This window comes from Cervus canadensis, chromosome 5, assembly GCF_019320065.1.
Source record: "Cervus canadensis isolate Bull #8, Minnesota chromosome 5, ASM1932006v1, whole genome shotgun sequence".
NCBI classification, from domain to species: domain Eukaryota; kingdom Metazoa; phylum Chordata; class Mammalia; order Artiodactyla; family Cervidae; genus Cervus; species Cervus canadensis.
In genome coordinates this window covers 7,091,694-7,118,656 of record NC_057390.1, presented here as the reverse complement: position 1 = coordinate 7,118,656, position 26,963 = coordinate 7,091,694, and the positions used below count along the sequence as shown (strand labels likewise).

The 26,963-nt window shown below is 42.8% G+C and overlaps 1 protein-coding gene across 1 annotated transcript in view; it reads right to left on the bottom strand.

Annotated features, from left to right (window-relative positions):
* Positions 1-6,484: 6,484 nt before the first annotated feature.
* SLC9A4 (solute carrier family 9 member A4) overlaps positions 6,485-26,963 on the bottom strand; it is a 54,113-nt gene continuing 33,634 nt past the window's right edge. Inside the window, exons 8-12 of the mRNA XM_043468046.1 lie at positions 25,527-25,688; positions 15,808-15,904; positions 12,158-12,289; positions 10,818-10,905; positions 6,485-7,209 (exon numbers count right to left, since the gene is read on the bottom strand). Of these exons, the coding sequence (XP_043323981.1) occupies positions 6,854-7,209; positions 10,818-10,905; positions 12,158-12,289; positions 15,808-15,904; positions 25,527-25,688 (835 nt within the window). The 3' untranslated portion in view covers positions 6,485-6,853. The remainder of the gene's footprint in view (positions 7,210-10,817; positions 10,906-12,157; positions 12,290-15,807; positions 15,905-25,526; positions 25,689-26,963) is intronic.

Here is a 26,963-nt window from a genome sequence, read left to right as displayed (position 1 = left end):
GTAAAGTCAGCCACTGTTTCCCCTGTTTCCCCATATACTTGCCATGAAGTAATGGGACCGGATGCCTTGATCTTAGTTTTCTGAATCTTGAGCTTTAACCCAACTTTTTCACTCTCCTCTTTCACTTTCATCAAGAGGCTCTTTAGTTCTTCTTCACTTTCTGCCATAAGGGTGGTGTCATCTGCATATCTGAGGTTATTGATATTTCTCTCAGCAATCTTGATTCCAGCTTGTGCTTCCTCCAGCCCAGCGTTTCTCATGATGTACTCTGCATAGAAGTTAAGTAAGCAGGGTGACAATATACAGCCTTGACGTACTCCTTTTCCTATTTGGAACCAGTGTGTTGTTCCAAGTCCAGTCCTAACTGTTGCTTCCTCTTGCTTCCTGACCTGCATAGAGGTTTCTCAAGAGGCAGGTCAGGTGGTCTGGTATTCCCATCTCTTTCAGAATTTTCCACAGTTTGTTGTGATCCACACAGTCAAAGGCTTTGGCATAGTCAATAAAGCAGAAATAGATGTTTTTCTGAAATCTTAAATGCCTCCCAAGAAACCTATTAATTTCCCAATCACATGACCACTATCATCAGTTTTGAGATGAGAAGACCAAAATTTACTTGTCCAACATCATAAAACCAATTGATATACGTGTGTTTTAGTCGCTCAGTCATGCCCAACTTTTTGTGACCCGTGGACCCACCAGGCTCCTCTGTCCATGGGATTCTCCAGTACTGGAGTGGGTCACCATTCCTTTCTCCAGGAGATCTTCCCCACCAAGGATAGAACCTGGGTCTCCTGCATTGCAGGCAGATTCTTTACCATCTGAGTCACCAATATAGGATCTTATATTAAAAAAATTAGGCAGTCAGGCTCCAGAGCCTCTTAACCTCTGGCCTATATCTACACCTCAAAAACAAACATTTTTGTTGCCTTTTCTCGGCATTTCCCTCCACATTTGATCTTCGCAATTCTTGCCACATTTCCCACTTGGACTACTTTAAAATAAACCCTAGTAGCCATGAGGTATGTGTGTCTGAGGATGCCTTCCTAAAATTTCCCAAATGTACTTTCCACTTATTCAGTGGGTTGTGTGTAATTGGATTACTTGCATAATACCAAGGCACAAGTGCTCTAAACATTCATATCAGAAACACCATTCTCATTTTTTATAGCCTCCTTTGACAAACACTTCCCCACCCTGTACTCAACCTGTTTTCCTTGTTACCAGTCTATGCAGAGATGTACTGCTATATTCTCGGAGTATGACTGGTTACCTCTCTGAGTCATGTTTACCGTTATTGCTTCTTGGTTTCCATATTCTCCTTTGTACGAACTATCTAAGTTTCAGAGAAACTCGTGTTCATTTCCTTATCTTATACCAAACCAAACACTCTCTCAGAAAACCTACAGAATTCCTAAACAACCCTGATGGAGCAAGAACTTGGTATGTGTGCTTCCTTTATCTGAGTCTGTTTAAGGTAAAGATGAAAATCATTTTGCTAAGTGTGAGGTACCCTATTAGGCTTTCAAGAAATAAAAATGAATAAGACCTGGTGATTGCCCCCAAGCAGCTAGTGAACGATTCAGTGGCAGATCATTAATAGACCCTTGTGTGGAGCTAGTGAATGTCTAGAGAAGAAACCCAAGCAGAGAAGCAAGAATTCTGACTCCCAGATTGACCTCGAAACTGCAGGAACCACATTTCCATGTAGGATCAGGGGAACTGGTCATTTGCAAAAACTAAATAAACAACAAGTGAAGGCCTACCATGTGGAAGACTTTGTTTTAGGGCCTTTTTCTCTATTTTTCAAGTCTTTATTGAATTTGTTACAGTATTGTTTCTGCTTTATGTTTTGTTTTTTTGACCATAAGGCTTGTGTGATCTTACTCCCTGACCAGGGGTTGAACCCGCACCCCCTGCAATGGAAGGTGAAGTTTTAAACCTCTGGACCACCAAGGAAACCCCCGTTTTCAGGATCTTCAAGAAGAATTTTTAAAACTCACTGCAATCTCACAAAGTAGATAGTAACAATTATCACCCCTTTTTCATAGATAAAGACATTGAGGCACAGAAAATTAGAGTGACTTTCTGGGGGTCACCTAGCTGGAGAAGATGAAACGATATTTTCAATTAAAAATAGTCTGATTACAGAATATATTTTTATCACCAATATCACATATTTTCACTAACTGGGTAGTCTCAGACAAATTATTTATCTAAAAGTAAAAGTAGTATTTGCCCTACTTCAAAAGAATAATTACCATTAATTGAGTAACTTGCTCAATTATTGAGTTGCTCAAATATTGCTCAGTAATTGCTATATTTCAAGCCCAGGTAGCTCTAGCCAGTGCAGGAAATGCGGGTTGAATCCCTGGGTCAGGAAGATCCCCTGGAGGAGTAAATGGCAACTCACTCGAGTATTCTTGCCTGGGAAATCCCAAGTAAAGAGGAACCTGGTATGCTACAGTCCATGGGGTTACAAAGTGTCAGAAATGATTTAACGACTGAATACACATATTTCAAACACTAATTTTAGATTCTAGAAAAAAACAATAGTAAACCTTGCACACATTAGTGTGCATCACAGCAGGCCATAAATCAAGAAGCCTACCTAGATGGTTTTGTTAACTACAAATCGGCACTTGCCATCCGTGGGCACTTGCCATCTACCTCTACAAGGATAAAGCCATGTGCTACTGCAGCTGCTGACCCTCAACATTCCCTGAAGGAATTCAGGATGGATAGCAGAAATGAGGCACTCTGTGCTTGGGGGCAGAAACTGGCAGGGCAGGTCTTCAGATAGTCAGATATTCTCAGGAGCTGATTTTATGAGCGCTATTCCTGTATCTCCTGAAATCCAGAAAAACACTAAAATCCTTCATGGTAATGACTGTTTCTCATGACTAGCAAAGTTTCATGAGACTAGTAGAAACTTTCTACAAGAAAATATGTGCTTAATTAAGCATATACTCCTCCTTCACCAAAATCACATACATACTGACCTCCCCCCACCCCCATCCACCTCTTTGGAGTAGTTTCTCAGAGCTATCTGAGGTGCCATCTCCAGGCTGCAATGCTTATTTTGCCCCAAATAAAACTTAAGTTGCAACTCTCACGTTGTACATATTTTTAAGCCACCAGTATTCATTCATTGATTTCTTCATTCACCCTTGTGAAGGTGTTCATGGAATGAGTAAAACAGACAATCCTTCCCACTGTGGATGGACATCATCCAACCCATGAGGGCTTGAATTGAACTGAGAAGAGATGAATTCTGTCTCTTTGACGGTTTGAGCTGAGATATTGATTTTCTTTTGCCATTAGATTGAGACCTTCACCATCAGCATTCCTGGTTATCATGCCTTTGGACTCAGTGGGACTGTACTGTTGGCTTTCCTGGATCTCCAGTTTGGAAATATATATATATATTATATTTTTTATATTTTATGTTTATATATATTTATATTATATATAAATATATTATATAATCTCTATTAATATATGAAATATTTTATATTCATATATTATATATAATATATTTATATTTTTATAATTTATATATATATTTATATATATTATATATAATCTCTAAGAATATATATGAAATATATAAAATATAAATACTCTAACATAAATAGGAGACGCTCTGGTGACTCAGTGGTAAAGAACCCACCTGCCAATGCAGGAGACCCAGGATTGGGTCTCAATTCAATCCCTGGATTGGGAAGATCCCCTAGAGAAGGGAATGGCAACCTACTCCAGTATTCTTACCTGGAAAATCCCATGGACAGAAGAGCCTGGAAGGCCACAGTCTGTGGGGTTGAAAAAAGTCAGACACGACTTAGAGACTAAAGCAAACATCAAAACATAACATATATAAAATAAAAATACTACAAAATATATTGTTGTTGTTCAGTGGTGTCTGACTCTTTGTGACCCTGTGGACTATAACCCGCCAGGTTCTTCTGTCCGCGGGATCCTCAGGCGAGAACACTGGAGTGGGCTGCCACGCCTTCCTCCGAGGGGCCTTCCCCACACCCGGAAGGAACCTGCATCCCTTGCACAGGCAGGAGTGTGCCTGGCCACTGAGCCACTGGGAAGCCCTACTTTGCAAATACTCATTTTCATTCTTGTCATGACTGAAATATAATGAATATTCTTTGCAGATATTGTTAACAGAGAGCTGCCTGAAGTCCCAAATGTGTAGCAAAACTGCAAGAATTCCAGCAGTATTATCTAAATTCAGAACTTGAAATTCAGCTCCAGGGGTGTGGGTGGAAGGCAGCAAGCATTGTTTGCTAAACCCATGCTGGCTTGTGCTGCCTGCTCTGTGTGACTTTCCCGTGGGCGGGTCCCTGGATGAGGACCTGTCCTTTTGGCCTCGAAGAATACCCCCTTCTTGGAGGGCATAACTTTCCCCTCCTTTCCTCTTTCTGATTCGCTGTTTTTTTTTAAACTCTGCATTTGAACTTTGGGGACTCCCTTGTCCCCCCTCCACACAGTCCCTTTTAAATACAGTATAGTTAAATAACAGGGCTGCCTCCTGAACCGGATCCGGGACAAGTACAAACGCAAAACAAGGGCAGCCTTCACCTGCGAAACAGAACACCAGCGAAACCCAGAATCCGAGTTTCACTTGCGCTTAGTCACCCAAAAAAACTCCTGGGAGGAAACAAAATAAATGAAACCCCGTGGGACCTTCCTTCCTTTTAAACTGGTCCAGAGCCATGGTGCTAGGTGACCCTTAATTTTATAAGTTTCTAACTGGCTCTGTTTCTCATACTTCCTTGAGTTCAAAGATAATATGTAAATAGAAATAAAAATACAGAAACACAAATAATTGCTGAAGGGATAATTCGCGTTTTCACTTCACTGTAGTCAATGTGAGAGGCACACTCCCAATCAATGATTTGGCTACAGCCGCTGCGAGCTTCCCAGGCGGCAATAGAGACAAAGAACCCGGCTGCCAATGCAGGAGACAGAAGAGACTCAAGTTCCATCCCTGGTTTGGGAAGATCCCTTGGAGGAGGAAATGGCAGCCCACTCCAGTATTCTTGCCTGAGAAATTCCATGGACCGAGGAGCCTAGCTGGCTACAGTCCATGGGGTCACACAGAGTCACATAGTCGGACACAACTAGCACACCCATGCATATTGATCCCAGATCTGCATTGCTCTGCCTGAAAACAGAGTAGTGACCCCCTTCATTCATTTTACAACATTTCCAGTCTCTCTGCTGAGTAAAATGTCTGGGAGTTGGGTAGGAATTGTGACTTCTTACCTGTCATACTTCCTCAGCATCCTTGGCTTGAAAGCTGGTTAGAGTCTCAGAAAGAAAAAGAATTTATTAAATCAAATCCTGTGGGCAGATGAAACAACATATCACTTGCTAATTAGAGGAGTGGCCCGCACTGAGGCGGTTGTCTCTTTTATTCCCAGTGGCTTATGGCCCAATTAACAATTAACACCGACTGATGTTCTAAGAAAGAGCTTTCTGTCTGTGTGGCTGGGTTTTCTCAGGAGGAGTTAGAAATAAGATACTTGACAGAGTTGAGTTTGGAAAAAACAATTAAAAACTCCAAGAAACCACCTGCATTATTTGTGGATAAAACATACCTGCAAAATCTTTAGACAACAACAACATATCTGCTGATTTTATTTATATTAAAAAATGACTTTTCCTAATTTAGAAAGTGGTCAAGCATACTAGGCTTCCCAGGCGGCGCAGTGGTAAAGAATTCGCCTGTCAATGCAGGAGACACAAGAGACATGAATTTGATCCCTGGGTCAGGAAGATCCCCTGGAGGAGAAAATGGAAACCCACTCCAGTATTCTTGCCTAGAAAATTCCATGGACAGAGGAGCCTGGCAGGCTACAGTTCCCGGGGTTACAGAAGAATCGGACCTGACTGAGCTACACAGCGCAAACATATTAGAAGCAGTCTTACAGCTCAGGTTGGGAAGAAGAGAGACAGAAGGCTGCTCTGATGTCACCTCCACCATGGCTGCAGAACCCTGAGCCGACACCATTTACAAAACGGAAATCCAGGACAGTAAGATAGCCCTTGTCCGCCCCTGGTGTCCATGTTTGTCCTAGAGAGAACCCAAGTCCTCCGAGGGAAGCAGACCCTGAAGAGGCACCAGCCAGCTTCTCAAGGCCTCACTTTTGTCCCCTGGAAGATAAGAATGTCTGATACCACCTCCTCTAAAGTCCCTCCAGCTCTGAGATGTCTTATAGGCCATCAACGCTGTACAAGGGCCTTCCCTGGTGGCTCAGTGGTTAAGGACCCCTCTGCCAGTGCAGGAGACGTGAGTTCAATCCCTGGGTCAGGAAGATTCCCTGGAGAAGGAAATGACAACCCACTCCAGTATTCTTGCCTGGAGAATTCCATGGACAGAGGAGCCTGGCAGGCTATAGCCCAAAGGGTCGCAAAGAGTCAGACATGACTGAGAAAGTAGGCACACACAGACATGAGTAGAGTCAAGGGGGATTACTGACCAGTCTTTATCTCAGTAAATGACATGAAGGGCACACTCAGTGAATAGTTCCTGGGGCGATGGATGTCTGTCCTTCACAGAGACTGCAGCTATGAAGCACAGCTGAGAACACGGCCGAACCAGCAAGTGTGTTCCTGGTCCTCTGAAAAGTCTCCCTGATAGAGTCTTACAGAATCATGTCTAAGAGAGTCTTACAGAATCATGTCTTATAGAATACAGAGTCTTGGTGTCTAATAGCTTCCAAAGACCCAAACTCAATAACTCTCTCCAGACCTCTGAACATCCTGCTTTCAGCATAATCAGAAGGCGGTGGACTCTGGAAAAACCCAGAAACAATCCCATGGACGTGATACCACGATACTACTTCCTCTGGAGCAAAGGGCTGTGGGACAAGTTGCAGTCCCCGCCGGGTCTGAGCTCCGATGACAGTAAGGACCCAAATGCTGGGGCCTCTTCCTCACCCTCCTCCTTGGATTCGAACTCCTCATCCACAGCGTGAAAGAGCGGTTTGGGCCTCAAAATCGCCCTTCTGCCCCTGCCCAGGCGCTCTTCTCGGCTCGCGCTTCTTTGATAACCAAAGCGCGGTGGCGTCCCTGCTCCATGTAAGCTCTTCATCGGGATGACTTCAGCTGTCCATCGTCTTTCCTGTATCGACTCCGCTGGAGAGTGTGTGTTGAACGTGATGGGAGGGAGTTCTGAGTCACTGCCGTCGTGATCTGGAAAGTATGATGAAAGGAAGAAAGAACAGGACTTAAGATCCGAGATGCAGGAGCTAAGAGGGTGGCATAGTCCTGCTGGTGTTTCAGCTCCTCCGCTCACCTGTGGCATTGGGTAAAGTCACATGGCTGGGCACCCGTTGCCACGGTCCATCCACAGAGCTTGCTCCCTCTGTCCCAGTCTTCCTGGGCTTTAGCAGGGGTGTCCAGGTAGGACCTCTCTATTTTTACCACCAAGTGAGCCCCAAAGGCAAAAGAGCCTTGGAAGTTATATGTAGGCCTCAATCCAGCAGGAAGTTCCCACACGTCTAGGGAAGGGGTGTCCTAACCCAGGAGGACAAGGGCTGAGCAAGGAGAGACAGTGATCCCCACATCACAGCCCAGTGAGCTGTGGGGACTATCTGCTGAATGCCCTACCTCCCTCCACGCCCTACCCTAGAGCCCTGATGGGCATTTGCTGACCTTGTCCTGTGGAATAACGACTTCAGATTTGGGCAGAAGGTGGGTGCAAACAATTGTGCCCAGATACAGGTGGAGCATTATCTCAAATATCAATTATCTGACATTCGATTACAATTCTCTAAAAATTATGAAAAACTGATAAAATTAAGGCCCACTTCACTACTTTTCCTTCTCGGATTTCTGGGTTACCCACTCTTTTTGCTCACCTAACAAAATTTAGAGGCACTTCTCTGGTGGCTCAGACAGTAAAGAACGTGCCTGTCAGTGCAGGAGACCTGGTTCAATCCCTGGGTTGGGAAGATCCCCTGAAGGAGGGCATGGCAACCCACTCCAGTATTCTTGCCTGGAGAATACCACAGACAGAGAAGCCTGGCAGGTTACAGTTCATTGGGTCTCAAAGAGTCGGACACGACTGAGCAGAAGCATGGATATTTCTTGCACACTTACTTGGTTGCATGCATTGTTCTAAGAGTTTTATCTGTGCTAAATGGCTTCGCTCAGGGCAACACTTTTCTCTGTGGGGGGGTACCAACATTCTCCTTTTTACAAAGAAGTAATGAAGCATGGAAAAGTAGAGTTTTATGCTTCTTCATATAAGTCCTATATATATTTTCCTAGGACTTTGTCATTTTTATTGAAAGCATATGTGAGATGTCTTTTGGGGCATCTATTGAAAGGGCCGTTAGACCTCTTTACCTGGTGAATAATGCAAACGCATTTCCAAATGTTAAACAAACCCCACCTCTGGGATAAGTTCTATTTTGTAAGGTATGCTGCTGCTGCTGCTAAGTCACTTCAGTCGTGTCCGACTCTGTGTGACCCCATAGACGGCAGCCCACCAGGCTCCCCCGTCCCTGAAATTCTCCAGGCAAGAATACTGGAGTGGGTTAGTAAGCCTTCAATATTCTGCTGTTATTTTATTTATAAGACTATTTAAGATTTGTACGTTAGTAGTTGAAACTGCTACCATAGCTTGTGATATTGACATTCATCTCAAGAAATGACTGGAGACTGTCAGGCTGTCTATCACTCAAGCAACCTAACAGCACCAGCTGTTTGTACCTGGAAGAGTTTTAAAAAGTAAACTATTATACACCCTATAGCTGGTGTTGTTTTGTTTTGCTTGTTTGCTTTTGTGTGATAGCTCTTTTTATCATAAAATACTACTACTTACAAGAGTGTGACCTGGGAATAGATGACTAGATCAATGAACCAGAATTAAGAGTCCAAAACTCTCTTCAGGCATGCTCAGTTGCTTAGTCCTATCTGAGTATTTGTGAGCCTGTGAGCCTAGCCCACCAGGCTCCTCTGTCCATGGGATTTCCCAGGCAAGAATACTGGAGTGGGTTGCCATTTCCTCCTCCAAGGGATCTTCCTAATCCAGGGATCCCACTTGCACTGGCAGGTAGATTCCTTAGCACAGTGCCATCTGGGAAGCCCATGGGGCTCTCATATAATTGACTATCATTAAATCATTAAATGATTACTAGGTTCCTATCTATTGACATCAAAATGTTTCCACAACATAGCGCTGAGTGAACTGGACAATTTATAAAAGTTCCCAAACAATGACTATACTGTGACAATGTATCACGTAGTGCTCTGTGTGATTTTTTTAAAAAGCAGGTTCTGGTAGGATAAGGATCAGAGTGATGTAGAGAATTATAGCAGGATGCTTACCAAAGTACTCTACAGTGGATATCTCCAGGGGGTGGAGTTTCAAATGCTTTCAACTTTTTTTATGCTTTTCTCTGCTGGTTGATTTTGATTTTATATCAAACACGCTTTTATATCAGAAAAAGTTTCATTGTAAGGAATAATTACATTCATTCTTCAAATGTTTAATTCTCAAATCCTGTGTGTTTAATTTATTTAAATTTCCAATGTGGTTTTTAGTCTTAAAAATTTTGTAATATTGAAACACAGAACATGGCATATCATATGTCACTTTATGCTAATAGAAAATATTTATATACATTTAAAAATAACTTAGCTTTTATGAGCACAATAGGCAGTTTCAATAATTCTAAAATTCTATATAAGTATTAGATATTAAGGGCTTCCTCGGTGGCTTGGTGGCTCGGTGGTAAAGAATCCGCCTGCAATGCAAGAGATGCATGAAACGCTGGTTCGATCCCAGGGTTGGGAAGATCCCTTGGAGGTGGTCATGGCAACCCACTCCAGTATCCTTCCCTGGAGAATCCCATGGACAGAGGAGCCTGGCGGCTACAGCCCATAGCGTCACAAAGAGTCAGACACGACTGAGCATGCATTAGATATTAAATGGGAAACATTCAATCAGTAAATTTAGTGAAAGTATTTCAGTAAAATTTGGCCAACTTTGGAGAATTCTTCTAATTTATAAACCATAGGTGAATCCCATAACTTCAAAAAAGTGCCCATTTTATGCTTCTCTAAGTCAGAGGTCGGCAATTGATGACTCCCAGGTATATCACCCTGCTATATCTTTTGGTACGGCTCCTGAGCTAAGATTGGTTGTTACATTTCTAACTGGCTGAAAAAAAATTTAAGAATATTTCTCGATAAGTAAAAATTACACAAATATCACTGTTTATCACTAAAGTTATTAATTCAATTAATAAAGCTATGACTTTTCCAGTAGTCATGTATGGATATGAGAGTTGGACCATAAAGAAGGCTGAGTGCTGGAGAACTGATGCTTTCAAACTGTGGTACTAGAGAAAACTCTTGAGAGTCCCTTAGACTGAAAGGAGATAAACCAGTCAAACCTAAAGGAAATCAACTCTGAATATTCATTGGAAAGATTAATGCTGAAGCTGAAGCTTCAATACTTTCGTCACCTGCTGCTAATAGCCAACTCATTGGAAAAGACCCTGATGCTGGGAAAGATTGAGGACAGGAGGAGAAGGGGACGACAGAGGATGCGATGGTTGGATAGCAGCACCGACTCGATGGACATGAGTTTGAGCAAGCCCCTGGAGATGGTGAAGACAGGAAGCCTGGAGTGCCGCAGGCCTTGGGCAGAGTCATGACTTAGCTACTGAACAACAACAACAATTGCATTCTCTTCTGCTTGTCAAATGTGCACTTATGTAATATTCTTGATTTTGCCTTTTGACCTACAAGGCTGAAAATAATGAGAAGCAGCCATGGATGCAAGTTACCTGTGAATTCAGCCACCTTCATGTCTCTGCCTGCTGGCAGAGGGCTGCTATAGGGGAAGGAGAGGTAGCGGATGTTCTTGGTACCAGCCTGCGGGCAACAAGGAGAAATAAAAAGAAAAGTTAGCCCCTGTAACTGAGGGCGTCACATGGCAAACAAGAAGGACAGAGTCACAATGGAGCATCCTGTTTGCATCACTGCCTTTCAGTTACTTTGGTTTAAGGAAAACAATGCTTCCACCTTCAATATTTTTCCCTTCCCTCTCCTGATGAAACAGACCATGATAAACCTCTCCAAGTTCCTCCCGTGGCCCCACTGGGATTAGGGTAGAGATTAGGGGCTACTCCAGACTCAACATCCATCCATCCAGCATCTCCTTATAAGATTGCCTGGTGTGTGCTCAGTTGTGTCCAACTCTTTGTGACCCCATGGACTGTAGCCCACCAGGCTCCTCTGTCCATGGGATTTCTCAGGCAAGAATACTGGAGAGGGTTGCCATGCCCTTCTCCAGGGGGTCTTCCTGATCCAGGGATCAAACCCGCATCTCCTGTGTCTCTTGCATTCCAGGCAAATTCTTTACCGATGAGCCACCTGGGAAGCCCAAGATGTGGCCTCAAAAGGAGCAGTTGAGACACACAGCTGGTGCCATGAAGAAAAGGTCCAAGAATCTTGGCAAGAACTAATTCCTCCCTGTATCTCCCTGGTAGAGAAGCAAGCTTCCCAGAGCAGCCAGGGACCCCGTCCATGGGGGTCCCCTGGAGTCCAGTCTCCGGCCACCATGGGAGTCTAGCCTCACAGTCCAGGGAGTATGTCCCAGTCACTGGTCCATCCTGAGCAGGTGCAGTTTGCTGACACGTACCCCATGGACTTCCAGGTGGCTCAGTGGTAAGGAAGCCACCTGTCAGTGCAGGAGACCTGGGTTTGATCTCTAGGTCGGGAAGATCCCCTGGAGAAGGAAATGGCAACCCACTCCAGTATTCTTCCCTAGGAAATCCATGGAGAGAGGAGCCTGGTGGGCTACAGTTCATAGGGTTGCAGAGTTGGACACAACTGACCGACCAAACAACAACCACCCTGGGGACAGTTCAGGCCCCAAAGGCCCCCTAGGAACCTGATTAAAAACAGACAATGGACAGTTAGCCTCACGTTAGTGTGAGTTGGAGCTTGGGCCCAAAAGCCCTGGGCTCAGAGAAGGGGGTGTCTGCTGTCCCGTCCCCCCTTTGCTTTGTCTTACCCTGGCACCAAGGGAGTGGTTGTTTGTTTAAACAGTGAAAGGAGTCACCTGAGGAGGCCCCGGTCGGGGACTGGCCCAGCTCGGGGTGAGTTGGCATCTGCCCCTTACCGGCTTTCCCCAGGGCAGGCTGTGCCCCTTCTTCATGCTCTCCCTGAAGGTGTTCCGACGGCGGATCAGAATCTCCTTCGCCTGCTTCTCGCTTGTCTGGGGCTGGAGGTTGTATTTGTTGTAGGACAAGGTCTGCAGAAAGAAGGGGACATCAGGCATGTACTAACATCTCCGCATGTCTTCCAGCCTCTGGAGACCACGAGAAAGTCACAAACAAAAACTAGTAGAGGGACTCCACTGGTGGTGCAGAAGCTAAGGCTCCAGGCTGCCAATGCAGGGGACCCAGGTTCCATCCCTGGTCAGGGAACCAGATATCACATGAGGCAACTAAGAGTCCACTTGCTGCCACTAAAGATCCTGCAAGACGGAAGTGATGAAGACAGAAGATCCTGTGTGCCACAACTAAGATCTGGTGCACCCAAATAAATATTTTAAAAAAATGATTAGTAGAAGGGGAAGGTGACACCCACGCCCTCTGAGCCTTTGTCTCAATTAAGAGATGCAATCTGCGACTCTGGAGGAAAGGTCTGCGATCTGAGCCAGCCCACCAGGACAGAGCTGTGGTTGGAGCCCATGCCTCTGGCTCACAGGGGCAGTGGCATCCGCTGTGCTGTCATCCTGCGACCCTCATAGTGGTCCTCCCGGAGGTACAGATGCCCAACTACAGATGCCACCTTTGTGACCATCCTCAGCACTGGGGAATGGTCAATGTTGCTAATGGTCTTCCACAAGCAATGAAGTAGACAGACGGTTGTCCTGAACTGCATCCTTGAATTTTCCTCCAAGAGAACAGGAGAACCATGGTGGAGGAAGGAGTCACATGACCTATGTCAAGACAGGATGATAACCAACCGGGACCTCCTGTATAGCTCTTGGAACTCTGCTCAGTATTCTGTCAAAAGCTAAAGGGGAAAAGAATCTGAAAAAGAATTGACACATATAGATGTATAACTGAATCACCGTGCTGTACACCTAAAACTAACACATCATTAATCACTGACACAAATAAAAAGCAAGATTTTTTTTAAAGTAAGAAAAAAATAAAAGAGACTTTAAGGAAAAAAATGTGGCTAATTCCAACTGCAATGTACTGTATTAGTGACATACTGATTCTGAAGACATTAATTTTTTTTAAAGAGTAGAAAATATCTTATTGGTAATTTTTATATTTATGACACATTGAAATATTTTTGATGTGTGCCCATGCGTGCATGCTAAGTCACTTTAGTCGCGTCTGACTCTGCAACCCCATGGACTATAGCCTTCCAGGTTCATGTGATTCTCCAGGCAAAAATACTGGAGTGGGTTGCCATGCCCTCCTCCAGGGGGTCTGTCCAACTCAGGGGTAGAACCCATGTCTCTTATATCTCCTGCATTGGCAGGCAGGTTCTTTTAAATAAAATATATTATATTATTTTAAATAAAATATATTATTTTAAATAAAATATATTATGAAATTAAAAAAAAAAAAAAAGATGGGATGAGAAAGGAAAGACAGAAAGTGCAGGACAGGTGAGTCTCATTCTCTCATGTAACAAAAGTGGAAGCAAAAGTCATCTCTGGTAGAGCCCCTGTTTACCACGTATGTTCTCCCCACAGGACTCTCTATCACCTATCCACTCATCTTGGGCAACAAGGAAGGGAGATCCTACAAAGCTTAGAAGGGAGAAACTTGGAGGCAGACTGAATAGGTGCTGATAAAAGAAGAAAGATGACTATCTAGGAACCTGATAAGAAAAGAGACAATGGACAGTTAGCCTCATTTTACAGTGGGTTGGAGTTCCAGTATCTCTCTTATTTCTGAGTGAGTGAGTGAAAGTCACTCAGTTGTGTCCGACTCTTTGCGACCCCATAGACTATACAGTCCATGGAATTCTCCAGACCGGAAAACTGGAATGGGTAGCCTTTCTCTTCCTCGGGGTATCTTCCCAACCCAAGGATCAAACCCAGGTCTCCTGCATTGCAGGCAGATTCTTTACCAGCTGAGCCACAAGAGAAGCCCAAGAATACTGGAGTGGGTAACCATTCCCTTCTCCAACGGATCTTCCCAACCCAGGAATTGAACTGGGGTCTCCTGCATTGCAGGCAGATTCTTTACCAACTGAGGGCTTTCCCTAACCTCGCTCTCCACCTCCATGGGGAAAGTCTCAGTACCAGGCACCCTTGGGCTGTGACCCTCCCTAAGCAGGATGGTGTTCTTTCAACCAGGAAGTTCTTACCTACTTATCTAAGGCAGAAAGTGATAGTCTTGCTGAAATGGTTTAACTTGGAAAGATTTGAAAGTTGCTGGGTTTACTAGACGTGTGTTATTTGCTGCTGACCCATGTTCCTCCAGCAGGTGCAGGGCCTTTTGTTGACACATTCCCTTTGATCACTGACCTTCTCAAAACAGCAGCCAGAAGACATTCACCTACCCTGGATCATATAATTCTGAAGTCATGGAAAGAGCCATGGCTAGGCAGTTGGAAGACCTGGGTTCTTAACTCAAATTTGTTTTGTGACCTTAAACAAGTGAGATAACTCTCCTAGGGCTTCCTGGGTAGTTCAGTGGTAAAGAACCTGCCAGCCAATGCAGAAGATTTGGGTTTGAGCCCTGGGTTGGGAAGACCCCCTGGAGAGGAAAATGGTAACCCACTCCAGTAGTCTAGCCTGGAAAATCCCATGGACAGAGGAGCCTGGTAGGCTAGAGTCCATGGGGTCACAAAGAGTCAGACATGATGATAACAGAAAAAAAAAAAATGCAACTCTTCTAACCTCAGTATCTTCTACTTGAAAATGAGTAACTGTGACTGAATGATTTTGGGGGATCCCATGACATAGTCACAAAAACCAAGGGCCTAGCAGTAAACTCACTTATAACCTTACTCAATAATTGGGATGTTCCACTGAATACTCAACCTTAAATAGCTCTTAACTAGAAGACGTTAATATAAATGTCATTTGATTAAATCAAAATTTCAAAAGAACTCACCTGAATAGCCTCTATACCTTTTCCAAAACTGATAAATAGTATGCTTGATCGGTCTCTTTTTTTGTGGAGGAAAAAAAAAATACATATATATATATATATATTGGCCAAGTGGCATGTGGATCTTAGTTCCCAGACCAGGGATTGAACCCATGCCTTAGAAACTTGGTGTCTTAAAAAAAAAAAAAAAGAAGAAACTTGGTGTCTTAACCACTGCCAGGGAAGTCCCTGATATGTCTCCCTTTTTTTCCTCAGGCTTTCAGCACTGTGGTTTTGATATTCTAATCTAAACCATTCCAGTTTTCTAAGCTCTATTACAACCAATCATGCTGAGACAGCTCCGTCCCCACTGGCATCCTGGGGTCATATTTCTTCCCTGGTGGACAAGCTCCATCATTAGTCTGACTCTGAAGGGGGAGGGAGCCCTGCTGATTCTGGAAAGCCAGGTCTGCAGGGCTGGGGCAGCCTGACCCCTAGGGCCAGCAACGAGATCTGCATTTCTCTTTCCACCATGGGGGCCAATTTTGCTGCAGAAACACAACAGTTAACTTTCTGTTTTCCTAACTAAGCAGAGAGAAATTGCTCAGCAGGATGGCTGCTTGGGAAGGGTAACCTGAACAAGAACTGATGTCTGGAGGACCAGCTCCAAGAACAGCAGCAGGGACAAGTCTTATATACACACCCTTTGTCGAACTTGGTACATGTTGCGTGTCAGAATGTCCCTCATGGACTCCACGTCTTCAGGGGAAAGCCTTTTGGTTTCTTGTGTCTTCTGGGCCCTGGAAACATTATTGGAGGGAAGCCAAGCATTATTCTTTCATCTTGGCAAGACAACCACAAAACCAACAATTTACTTTTAGGAGTTCCAATACCCAGAACTCCTGTTTTTCCATAAGCTTTCCTACTGTTTTAGGAAATTCATAGAAAATATTGGCACGTGTGTCTTGTCTTGCATTTTGAACATATGGCTTCTTTGTCTATAACTTTTATATGAGAATTATATGAGAAAATTTTAATAGGCTTGTTTTTATTTCAATGTACATTAGGAAAAATTACTACCAGCATATCAAACCACTTATTTACATTAACAATATAAATTTCCTATTTTAAAGTCTTACGAAATATTTTTGCCCATAAAAAATATCTACTATATGTAAGGTGTAAAGAACAATATAATAATAAAGTATGCACACATCCATCATACAGCATAAAAACAGAACATTATGAATAATTAGTTTTTCCTCCTCTTTGTCTCTCCCTGAACATTTCAGAAGTAATCAAGTCTGAGAATTTTGTAGTTGTCCCTTCACTGTCTAATGCATTTTTAAAAAGTTGTGGTGAATCACCCTAATACCAAAACCAGACAAGGATGCCACAAAAAAAAGAAAACTAGAGGCCAATATCACTGATGAGCATAGATGCAAAAATCCTTAACAAAATTCTAGCAAATAGAATCCAACAACATATTAAAAAGATCATACATCATGACCAAGTGGGCTTTACCCCAGGAATACAAGGATTCTTTAATATCCACAAATCAATCAATGTAATACACCACATTAACAAATTGAAAGATAAAAACCATATGATTATCACAATAGATGCAGAAAAAGCCTTTGAAAAAATTCAACATCCATTTATGATTAAAATTCTCCAGAAAGCAGGAATAGAAGGAACATACCTCAACATAATAAAAGCTATATATGACAAACCCACAGCAAATATTATCCTCAATGGTGAAAAATTGAAAGCATTTCCCTTAAAGTCAGGAACAAGACAAGGGTGCCCACTCTCACCACTACTATTCAACATAGTTTTGGAAGTGTTGACCACAGCAATCAGAGCAGAAAAAGAAATAAAAGGAATCCAGATAGAAAATGAAGAAGTAAAACTCTCACTGTTTGCAGACGACATGATCCTCTACATAGAAAACCCTAAAGACTCTACCAGAAAATTATTAAAGCTAATCAATGAATACAGTAATGTTGCAGGATATAAAATTAACACACAGAAATCCCTTGCATTCTTATACACTAACAATGAGAAAACAGAAAGAGAAATTAAGGAACCAATACCATTCACCATTGCAACAAAAAGAATAAAATACTTAGGAGTACATCTATCTAAAGAAATGAAAGACCTATATATAGAAAACTATAAAACACTGATGAAAGAAATCAAAGAGGACACAAATAGATGGAGAAATATACTGTTTATGGATTGGAAGAATCAACATTGTGAAAATGAGTATACTATCCAAAGCAATCTATAGATTAAATGCAATCCCTATCAAGCTACCAACAGTATTCTTCACAGAACTAGAACAAATAATTTCACAATTTGTATGGAAATACAAAAAAACTCAAATAGCCAAAGCAATCTTGAGAAAGAAGAATGGAACTGGAGGAATCAACCTGCCTGACTTCAGACTATACTACAAAGCCACAGTCATCAAGACAGTATGGTACTGGCACAAAGACAGAAATATGGATCAATGGAACAAAATAGAAAGCCCAGAGATAAATCCACGTACCTACAGACACCTTATCTTCGACAAAGAAGGCAAGAATATACAATGGAAAAAAGACAACCTCCTTAACAAGTGGTGCTGGGAAAACTAGTCAACCACTTGTAAAAGAATGAAACTAGAACACTTTCTAACACCATACACAAAAATAAACTCAAAATGGATTAAAGATCTAAATGTAAGACCAGAAACTATAAAACTCCTAGAGGAGAACATAGGCAAAACACTCTCCGACATAAACCACAGCAAGATCCTCTATGACCCACTTCCCAGAATATTGGAAATAAAAGCAAAAACTAACAAATGGGACTAATGAAACTAATAACTCTTGCACAACAAGAAACTATAAGCAAGGTGAAAGACAGCCTCGAATTGGGAGAAAATAGCAATGAAGCAAACAGACCAAAGGATTAATCTCAAAAATTATACAGAGCAACTCCTGCAGCTCATTTCCAGAAAAATAAAATGACCCAATCAAAAAATGGGCCAAAGAACTAAACAGACATTTCTCCAAAGAAGACATACAGATGGCTAACAAACACATGAAAAGATGCTCAACGTCACTCATTATTAGAGAAATGCAAATCAAAACCACAATGAGGTACCATTACACGCCAGTCAGGATGGCTGCTATCCAAAAGTCTACGAGCAATAAATGCTGGAGAGGGTGTGGAGAAAAGGGAACCCTCTTACACTGTTGGTGGGAATGCAAACTAGTACAGCCAGTAGGGAGAACAGTGTGGAGATTCCTTAAAAAACTGGAAGCAGAACTTCCATACGACTCAGCAATCCCATTGCTGGGCATACACCACGATGAACAGATCTGAAAGAGACATGTGCACCAGATCTGAAAGAGACATGTGCACCCAATGTTCATCGCAGCACTGTTTATAATAGCCAGGACATGGAAGCAACCTAGATGCCCATCAGCAGACGAATGGATAAGGAAGCTGTGGTACATATACACCATGGAATATTACTCAGCCATTAAAAAGAATTCATTTGAATCAGTTCTAATGAGATGGATGAAACTGGAGCCCATTATACAGAGTGAAGTAAGCCAGAAAGATAAAGACCAATACAGTATACTAACGCATATATATGGAATTTAGAAAGATGGTAATGATAACCTTATATGCAAAACAGAAAAAGAGACACAGATGTACAGAACAGACTTTTGGACTCTGTGGGAGAAGGCGAGGGTGGGATGTTCTGAGAGAATAGCATTGAAACAAGTAAACTATCAAGGGTGAAACAGATCACCGGCCCAGGTTGGATGCATGAGACAAGTGCTCAGGGCTGGTGCACTGGGAAGACCCAGAGAGATGGGATGGGGAGGGAGGCGGGAGGGGGGATCGGGATGGGGAACACATGTAAATCCATGGCTGATTCATGTCAATGTATGGCAAAAACCACTACAATACTGTAAAGCAATTAGCCTCCAACTAATAAAAAATAAATGAAAAAAAAAATTTGGAACTGAAAAAAAATAAAAAGTAAAAAGTGGTGGTGACAAACCAGTAATTTTTTCCTCCATATCTATTATGAACAGACATGTTTATAAAAAAAAATAAAAATCAATGATTAGAAAATACATTCTTAGAAAGGATACCACAACGTGTAAATCAAATAATTCACTGTTAGAGTCAACACAAATAAGCTTATTCCTTGAAGGCTCACAGATACCACCATGTAGTCACCACACTTGGAATAGCACTAGTTTATGCTTCCCAGGTAGTTCAGTGGTAGAGACTCTGCCTGCCAATGCAGAAGACACAGGTTCGAACCCGGGGTTGGAAAGATCCCCTAGAGAAGGGAATGGCAACCCACTCCAGTATTCTTGCCTGGGTAATTCCATGGACAAAGAAGCCTGAAAGGCCCCAGGTTGCAAAGAGTTGGACATGACTTAGCAACTAAGCAACAACAGCCTATCCAGTATTAAAACTTTGAGTACATTTATCTTGGAATTCTCTCTTTGGGGATTTTATCTCTGGTTAAAGAATAATGGGAAGAAACTAAAATCATATTTTACAAAGAGAGTTAAACTATCTCCACCTCCACCAGGAAAACCAGCCCAGCTTAGAGACACTGGACCCTCTGAGATTCTAGAAGCAGTTGACTTCTTCTGGCCTTCTTGACCATGAGCACCTCCACCCCCGACTCCCTCCTAAATGGGCTCAAAAGCCAAGTCAGGGCCAGGTTAGCCAACAATGCACAATTGTCCTCAGAGGTTCTCAGTCATGACATCGCTATGTGCAGAATTCTCATGTGACATACATATTCAATTTCAATCACTTGGGTCTAGTGGTTGTAATTCCTGAAAACTTACTGTATGAATAATATATGCTCACTGTAGAACATATGAATAAAAAAAGAGAGAACTAAGGAAAATTAAACCTATCTTTTAATATTGTCACCTCCCTTGACATCTTGGTATAAACCCTTAAGGAGTTGTGTTTTTTTTCTTTTCTAGCTGCAGTTTTTTGTAATGCACACGTGTGCTGATTGACTATTTTCCACGTGTGTCCAGTTGTGTCTGACTCTGAGGCCTCATGGACTGCAGCCCACCAGGCTCCTCTGTCCATGGAATTTCCCAGGCAAGACTATTGGAGTGGGTTGTCATTTCCTTCTCCAGGGGATCTTCCCAACCCGGGGATCAAACCTGCATCCCTTGCATGGGCAGGTGGATTCTTTATTACCTGCTTCTAAAGGTTTTAGGATAATTGATTGTAAAGACGAGTAGTTACTGGTTTCAACACAGGCCACTTTTTAAGTCTTTTCCCCCCCAAACAGTAGCGTCATTGCCAATAAATAGCAAAGATATTTTGTAAGTAATGTACAACCGGTTAAAGAATTTCAAGCATTTGAATCCTGAAAAATCACAGGACTTACTTAGCAATACAATCTGCCATGGCTAATACCCTTTCTACAAAATCAGTGAAATCAGTTTCTATATCTCAGAGTTGAAAATGTAAACAGTATTGATATTCAGTTACCACCCTCAGTGATTTAAACAATATTATCAGGCTATTTCAACCTAACTATTTAAATGGCCTTCAAACAAAATTCATTCTGATGTAGATACGCCCACGAGTTCCCGCAATCCACATCTGCATGCATTCCTTTATTATGGTGGAAGGCCTCTATCGCTAAACAGAAACTACAGCTAATCAAACAGTTCCACTTTCTGTGTTCATAATAAACTGACCAAAGAGGGGAAAACCATGGGTAAAGGAAATGATAAAGTTAAACCCGAGACAGCAGATCTAATTCGGCATTCTCCCCAGTTTATAATTAACCGTTTGGGAAGGACCAGGTTGAGTTAAAGCCCATTTAGGTTGCTGGCTGGATATGTAATGCAGGGGTCCCAGAGGCACTGCCTCGTATTAATCCACACTGAGAAGCTGTAGCTATAAAATTATAAGGAAGAATTACTGACCCAAGCAAGGTGATGCAAACATTTTCCTACCTGCTACTTCATTAGCAAAATCACCCCTGAAATGATCATATTGTGAGTACTGAAGATAAAAACCATAGAAAAACTGAATGTTAGTAATCTCTAAGTCAAAAAAGTAAAATTATAAACTAAAAGACTCTTGGCACTGGAACAAGACGTAAAGGAAGTCTTGAACACCTTAAAGTAAAGGTCATTGGTAATTTCCTGGCCATTAAGATCAAATTGGGAACATTAGGATGTAAAAGTATTTAAATAAAAGATCCAGATTTCTCTTAATCTTTTTTAAAAAATCAGAGGCTCTAATAATGTAAAAAAGAATTTTCAGGACTTCCCTGGTGATTCAGTGGTTAAGAATCTGCCTGCTAATGCAGGGGACATGGGTTCAATCCCTGGTCCTGGAAGATCTCACATGCCACGGAGCAGCTAAGCCCGTGTGCCACAAGTTCTGAAGCCTGCATGCATGAGAGCCAGTGCTCCACAGCAAGAGAAGCCAGTGCAATGAGGAGCACCACAGCTGGGGAGTAGCCCCTGGTCTCCACAACTAGAGAGAAGCCCTCACAGCAAGGAAGACCCAGAGTGGTCAAAAGCAACAATAAATAAATAGTTATTTTTAAAAGGAGGTCTCAATTTTAAACACAGCAATATAGGTATGAAATCTAGTAGAAGTTATATTCCTGCCATAATCTGAAGTTGCAAAAGATCAAATATACCTGGAATTATCTGGAAGAATCCATGCTCCTTTAGTAGCTTTATACATGAAATCCTGGAACGTATGTTGACTAAAGGATGTGCCCACTGAGTGAACAATGGTACCAACAGCTCTGCTCTTTGTGTGGCTGCCTTGTTTCTTCTTAGAAAGGTCACCCAAGTGACCATCACTGAGGATGAGTGAAGACTGCAGAATTGTGGCCCCGGCCCCCCACAAGACAATATTCCAGCACAGAAGGGAACACAGCATGAGAATCTTCATTCTAGAGTCTCTGGTGTCAGCATGCATGACTGTAAACCTATACCTGGCAATATGTGATCAATTGAAAAATTCTTTAGCTATAAGCAACCAATATGTGCGTTTTTATAAATGACCTTATAAGTATTGGGGAGTTTTTAAAGACAATATTCTGAAGTCATATAGCTATAGTGTGTTATGCCTATGCATATATTATAAATATTTTAATATCTCTTTGTGTGCTGAGTTGTTTCAGTCATGTCTGACTCTTTGTGACCCCATGGACTATAGCCCACCAGGCTCCTCTGTGTATGGGATTCTCCAGGCAAGAATACTGGAGTGGGTTGCCATGCCCTCCTCCAGGGGATCTTCCTGACCCCAAGATCAAACCAGTCTCTTATGTCTCCTGCACTGGCAAGAGGATTATTTACCACTAGCACTTTAATAGCAACCAAATATTTTTTAATCAGCTTGAACCTCCACCCACCGATGTTTCTGAAAGCTTACAGCTCATGGGTAAAGCAAGGTGCCTCATATTTAGAATAATAATCCAAATACATACTTTGTCTACTCCACAGAGTTGTTTTGAGAGTCAAAATAATGCATGTAAAAGTAACGGAATTCCCTAGAATCAGGGTCATCTATAGCGTGCCATAGACAACTTCTGGGGGTAGTGTTCTCCTGAAGGTCACCGAGTTTGGAAATCTTAACCTCTTGTAGAACAATTGCTTCAACTTCTAAAGAAAAAAAATATGTGCGCGTCTTGTTGTTATCCTCTCGTAGAGAATCACAAAAAGCGAGCTGAGTACACACTTCTTTTTCCTATTATTGTATGAAGGTTTGTTTTTTAAGAAATTAGCTGCTTTGATCTTAGGAGAGGAATTCCTCTTTGCTTGATGTCCTACAGATTTCTGATGAGATCAAATGAAGGCAATTTAAATACTAGACTTGTAGTAAATATCGATTTTTAAAAACCTCTCCCACCTCGGTTAACTAACTAGTTTGGGCTACAGGAGGGGTGTCTCTAAGCTATAAGGCTCTCTTACTAATCTCAAATGTCAGAAAAATAACTGACTCAATCCAAACACAGCCTCCAAATGAAACTGGATTAAAATTTGCCTTGAGGTTACCTGCTTGTGGGGAGTCCCATGGACGGGGGAGCCTGGTGGGCTGCAGTCCATGGGGTTGCTAGGAGTCGGACACGACTGAGTGACTTCACTTTCACTTTTCACTTTCATGCATTGGAGAAGGCAATGGCAACCCACTCCAGTGTTCTTGCCTGGTGAATCCCAGGGACGGGGGAGCTTGGTGGGCTGCCGTCTATGGGGTCGCGCAGAGTCGGACACGACTGAAGCGACTTAGCAGCAGCAGCAGCAGGAGCAGCAGCACCTGCTTATGAGCCATACAAAATAATACAGAGATCCAAAATACGTTTTGGCACACAAGAGATTGGTCTCATTTGAGATAAGCACCCCTACATTCCCAGACAAGTCCTCACACCACTACTGAGTAGATGTTGAGGATGTTCCTGGTCTAAACTGTCTGCACCTCTCCTGCTGAGCATTAAAAGTGAAAAAAGTGAAAGTGTTAATTGCTCAGTTGTGTCCAACTCTTTGTGACCCCATGGACTATAGCCCACCAGACTCCTCTGTCCATGGGATTCTCCAGGCAAGAATACTGGAGTGAGTAGCCAGCCGTTCCCTTCTCCAAGGGATCCTCCCAATCCAGGGATCAAACTCAGGTCTCCTGCATTGCAGGCAGATTCTTTACTGTCTGAGCCACCAGGGAAACCTTGGGTAAGGGGATGCCCTAAAGTTCACGAATTAAGTGAAGTAGGATTTGAGTGCAATGCTGTAGAAAATAAAAGTAAATGCAAACTTATCAATGATGAATGAAATATTAATAGCAACATTTTAAACAAAGACAAGATCAATATCCCCCACGTTTCTTCCTGTCTCAGGCTCTCATATGGCTCATCACGGCACTGCCAATTAATACTTGTCAGCATCTTCTCATTTTAGGATCGGAACTTTCCTTAAAGCCATGTCAAACCAACCGACCAACCAACCACAAAAACAGTCTCACCAAGAAATAGGGCAGAAAGCTTTCTGTTTATACCAAGATGCCCTCAGGGATGCTCCTTTAGATCTTTTTCCCAGACTGGGATTTTTCCCACTTAAGAAAGGTGATGGTTTTTCTGATTCATTAGCAACTAAGGGTGAGAAATAACACTCCGGCATTGATGACAAGTTGATTGCTGTCTATTCTTATCTCTTGTCTCAATCTGCTTTTCAAACGTGAGGAGGTTAGGAGAAGATGGATACTCATGATCTTCCAAAGATGCCAGGGTGGAGAGGCTGGAGTCACTTATGCTAAATACACATTGTGACTACTTCCCCCAATGTGTACACTGTTTCTGGGAGGAAAACTGGGTATCTTTGGTAGGGGGTGGAATAATTCTTATGACACTGAAGGGGTCCTTATTAAATTCAGATCAGTCAGTGTGCTTAGTCATGCCCCACTTTTTTCGACCTGATGGACTGTAGCCTGCCAGGCTCCTCTGTCCATGAGATTTCCCAGGCAAGAATACTGCAGTGGGTTGCCATTTCCTTCTCTGGGGTATCTTCCCGACCCAGGGATTGAACCCATGTCTCCGGCATCAGCAGGCAAATTCTTTACCACTGCATCACTTGGGAAGCCTCCTTCAGAGGCTTAAAGCAGCTTTATAAAAATGTCTAGCCAACTCTTGGGACTATAGCTTTCCAGGTGCTCTGGCTGAAGCACCAGGCTTCAAGGGGGATCCTCTCATAATGATGGAGTATGTACCAGACTTACCCCTCCCTACACTGCCTCTTTACCAACTCCCCAAAGTCCCCTGGCTCCTCTATGCTCCTGCTCACAGCTGGTCTCACATAGATTCAAGCCATCTCCCAAATTCCCACAGATCGTTGCCTGAGACACAGTTACAAACACAGCCTTCTCTTTAAATATCCAACCAATTGCCACAGCTCTTGCTCCTACCCCCTCTTCCCCCAATCCCAGTTAGCATCCTAGGATGCAGACCTGGTCTTTCATAGAAGACAGGAAGAGACAACTCATGGGAGAAGACAACGTAAGACTAACAGAGGCACATCAGCAGGGCTTAAAGGGTGGACATGTCTAATCAGGAAGAGAAAGACTTCTAAAACATGCTAAAAATATTCTATAAACTCATTCACCCCTCCCTCTCAAAGAAAAATGTCAGAAAACTCTCTTTTTTTTGCTAGAAAGTACTTTTCAGAAATTAGGTGAAATAGATGGAACATGGACCAAGCTACAAGGTGCCAAGATGTAGATGTTATTCATCTCATTTTTCCTTTGTTATATCTCTGCCTCTTCACTCCTAGGGTTGGTTACCTTTAAATAGAACGGGAGCTACTGCTCTCTGTAATTCTGACACTGAAAGTCCATATCAAGGGCAATGTCACTTACTGATGGGGGATGGAAAAGGCTGTAGAACTTAGAACCCCCGACTCCACCATCTCAATCGCTTGCTTCATTTCCAGCTTCTTGTACAAAGAAACAAGGCTCGATTTTGGCAGATTCTTTCGGATGAGGATTTTCCGTAAATACTGATGATCAAACTTCTTAAACCTATAAACGAAAACCAATATTTTGGAAATCTTCAATCTCTGTACATGTTATGTAAGCATATATACTTTCCTTGAAATAAACTACCACTTAAGTCTATTCTCAAAAACACCAGGACAGTGCCTGAAACTCATGACTCTGAATGCATTTTTTTTAATCATAGAATTCATACAATTTTTTAAAATAAAGAAAGAATGTCCAGATGGCCTGAATACATTGAAAATCAACCTAACAAAAGGAAGGGACAAGCTATAATCAGCGCAAAAAGTAGGCATTAAATGGGAAGCGGGAGAGACCAGTTCAGTTCCAATTGTGGGAGAAGAAAGGAAGGGTTGATCGGGCCTTTGTTGGGCCATCCTAGTAACTGGTAACGGTGGCAGCTGCACTTACAGCGATGCTGGCCTATTCAACCAGAACCCATAAGTTTAAATAGCCTGGTAGTTACAGTAGTTTCACTCATTGTGCTGCAGATCATTTTGAATCCTGCCAATTAGGTGGGGGCTGGTGAGAGAGCCCACATATACCCTGAGTGATGGCGCGTCTGAATACGCCGGCTGCTGACGTCCGCCATCACTGTCTCAAAGCTCGGGCTGACCCATCAGACTGAGCCACACAGAGAAGGTGGTGACTTCAGTGTCAGCCAATCGTTTGGAGGGGGAATTTTCAACACCTCCAGTCATCTTCCATTCAAGGAGTAATGTGGCTGCTGCTTTATTTCCTGGGTTGCTGGAATGTCTTCTGGTGATTGGTCTCCCGATCTGTGGGGTGAATGGACTCTTAATCAGCCAAAGCTCCTCTGGGTTGAGCAGTCTCTGATTCATGGGCTCTGTGATCTGTGTTTGGTTCTTACCAGGCTCACTCTGGCTCCAACAGGGTCACCCCTCAGCCTTCTTCATGAGAAGCAATGGTTTCTGTTTATTCCTCAATCTATTGCCATTGGCCCCTCAACTACTAGGACTTGTCTGAGTTCCTCAACCTGGGCTCACCTTGACCTTGTACTGGTCAAGACCAGTGGTCGCCATTGCCCTTGTGCTATTTAGCCACTGGCTCCACCTGATGGACAACTTGGTGGCCACTTCCTATGAACCCTGCATGTCCTGCTTCCCTTCTAGCCTTTCTCATGACTTCTTCCCAGTCTCCTCTGTCCTTCCTCTCCCTTTTCTGCCTCAGAGGAAAGGAAAAAGGAAAACAAGGAAAGCTTCTCCGAGTCCTGTCCTCAGGGAGCTTCCCCTCTTCCCAGGATCCCAGTCATCTCAGCCACATCCACAGCTTTGGGTA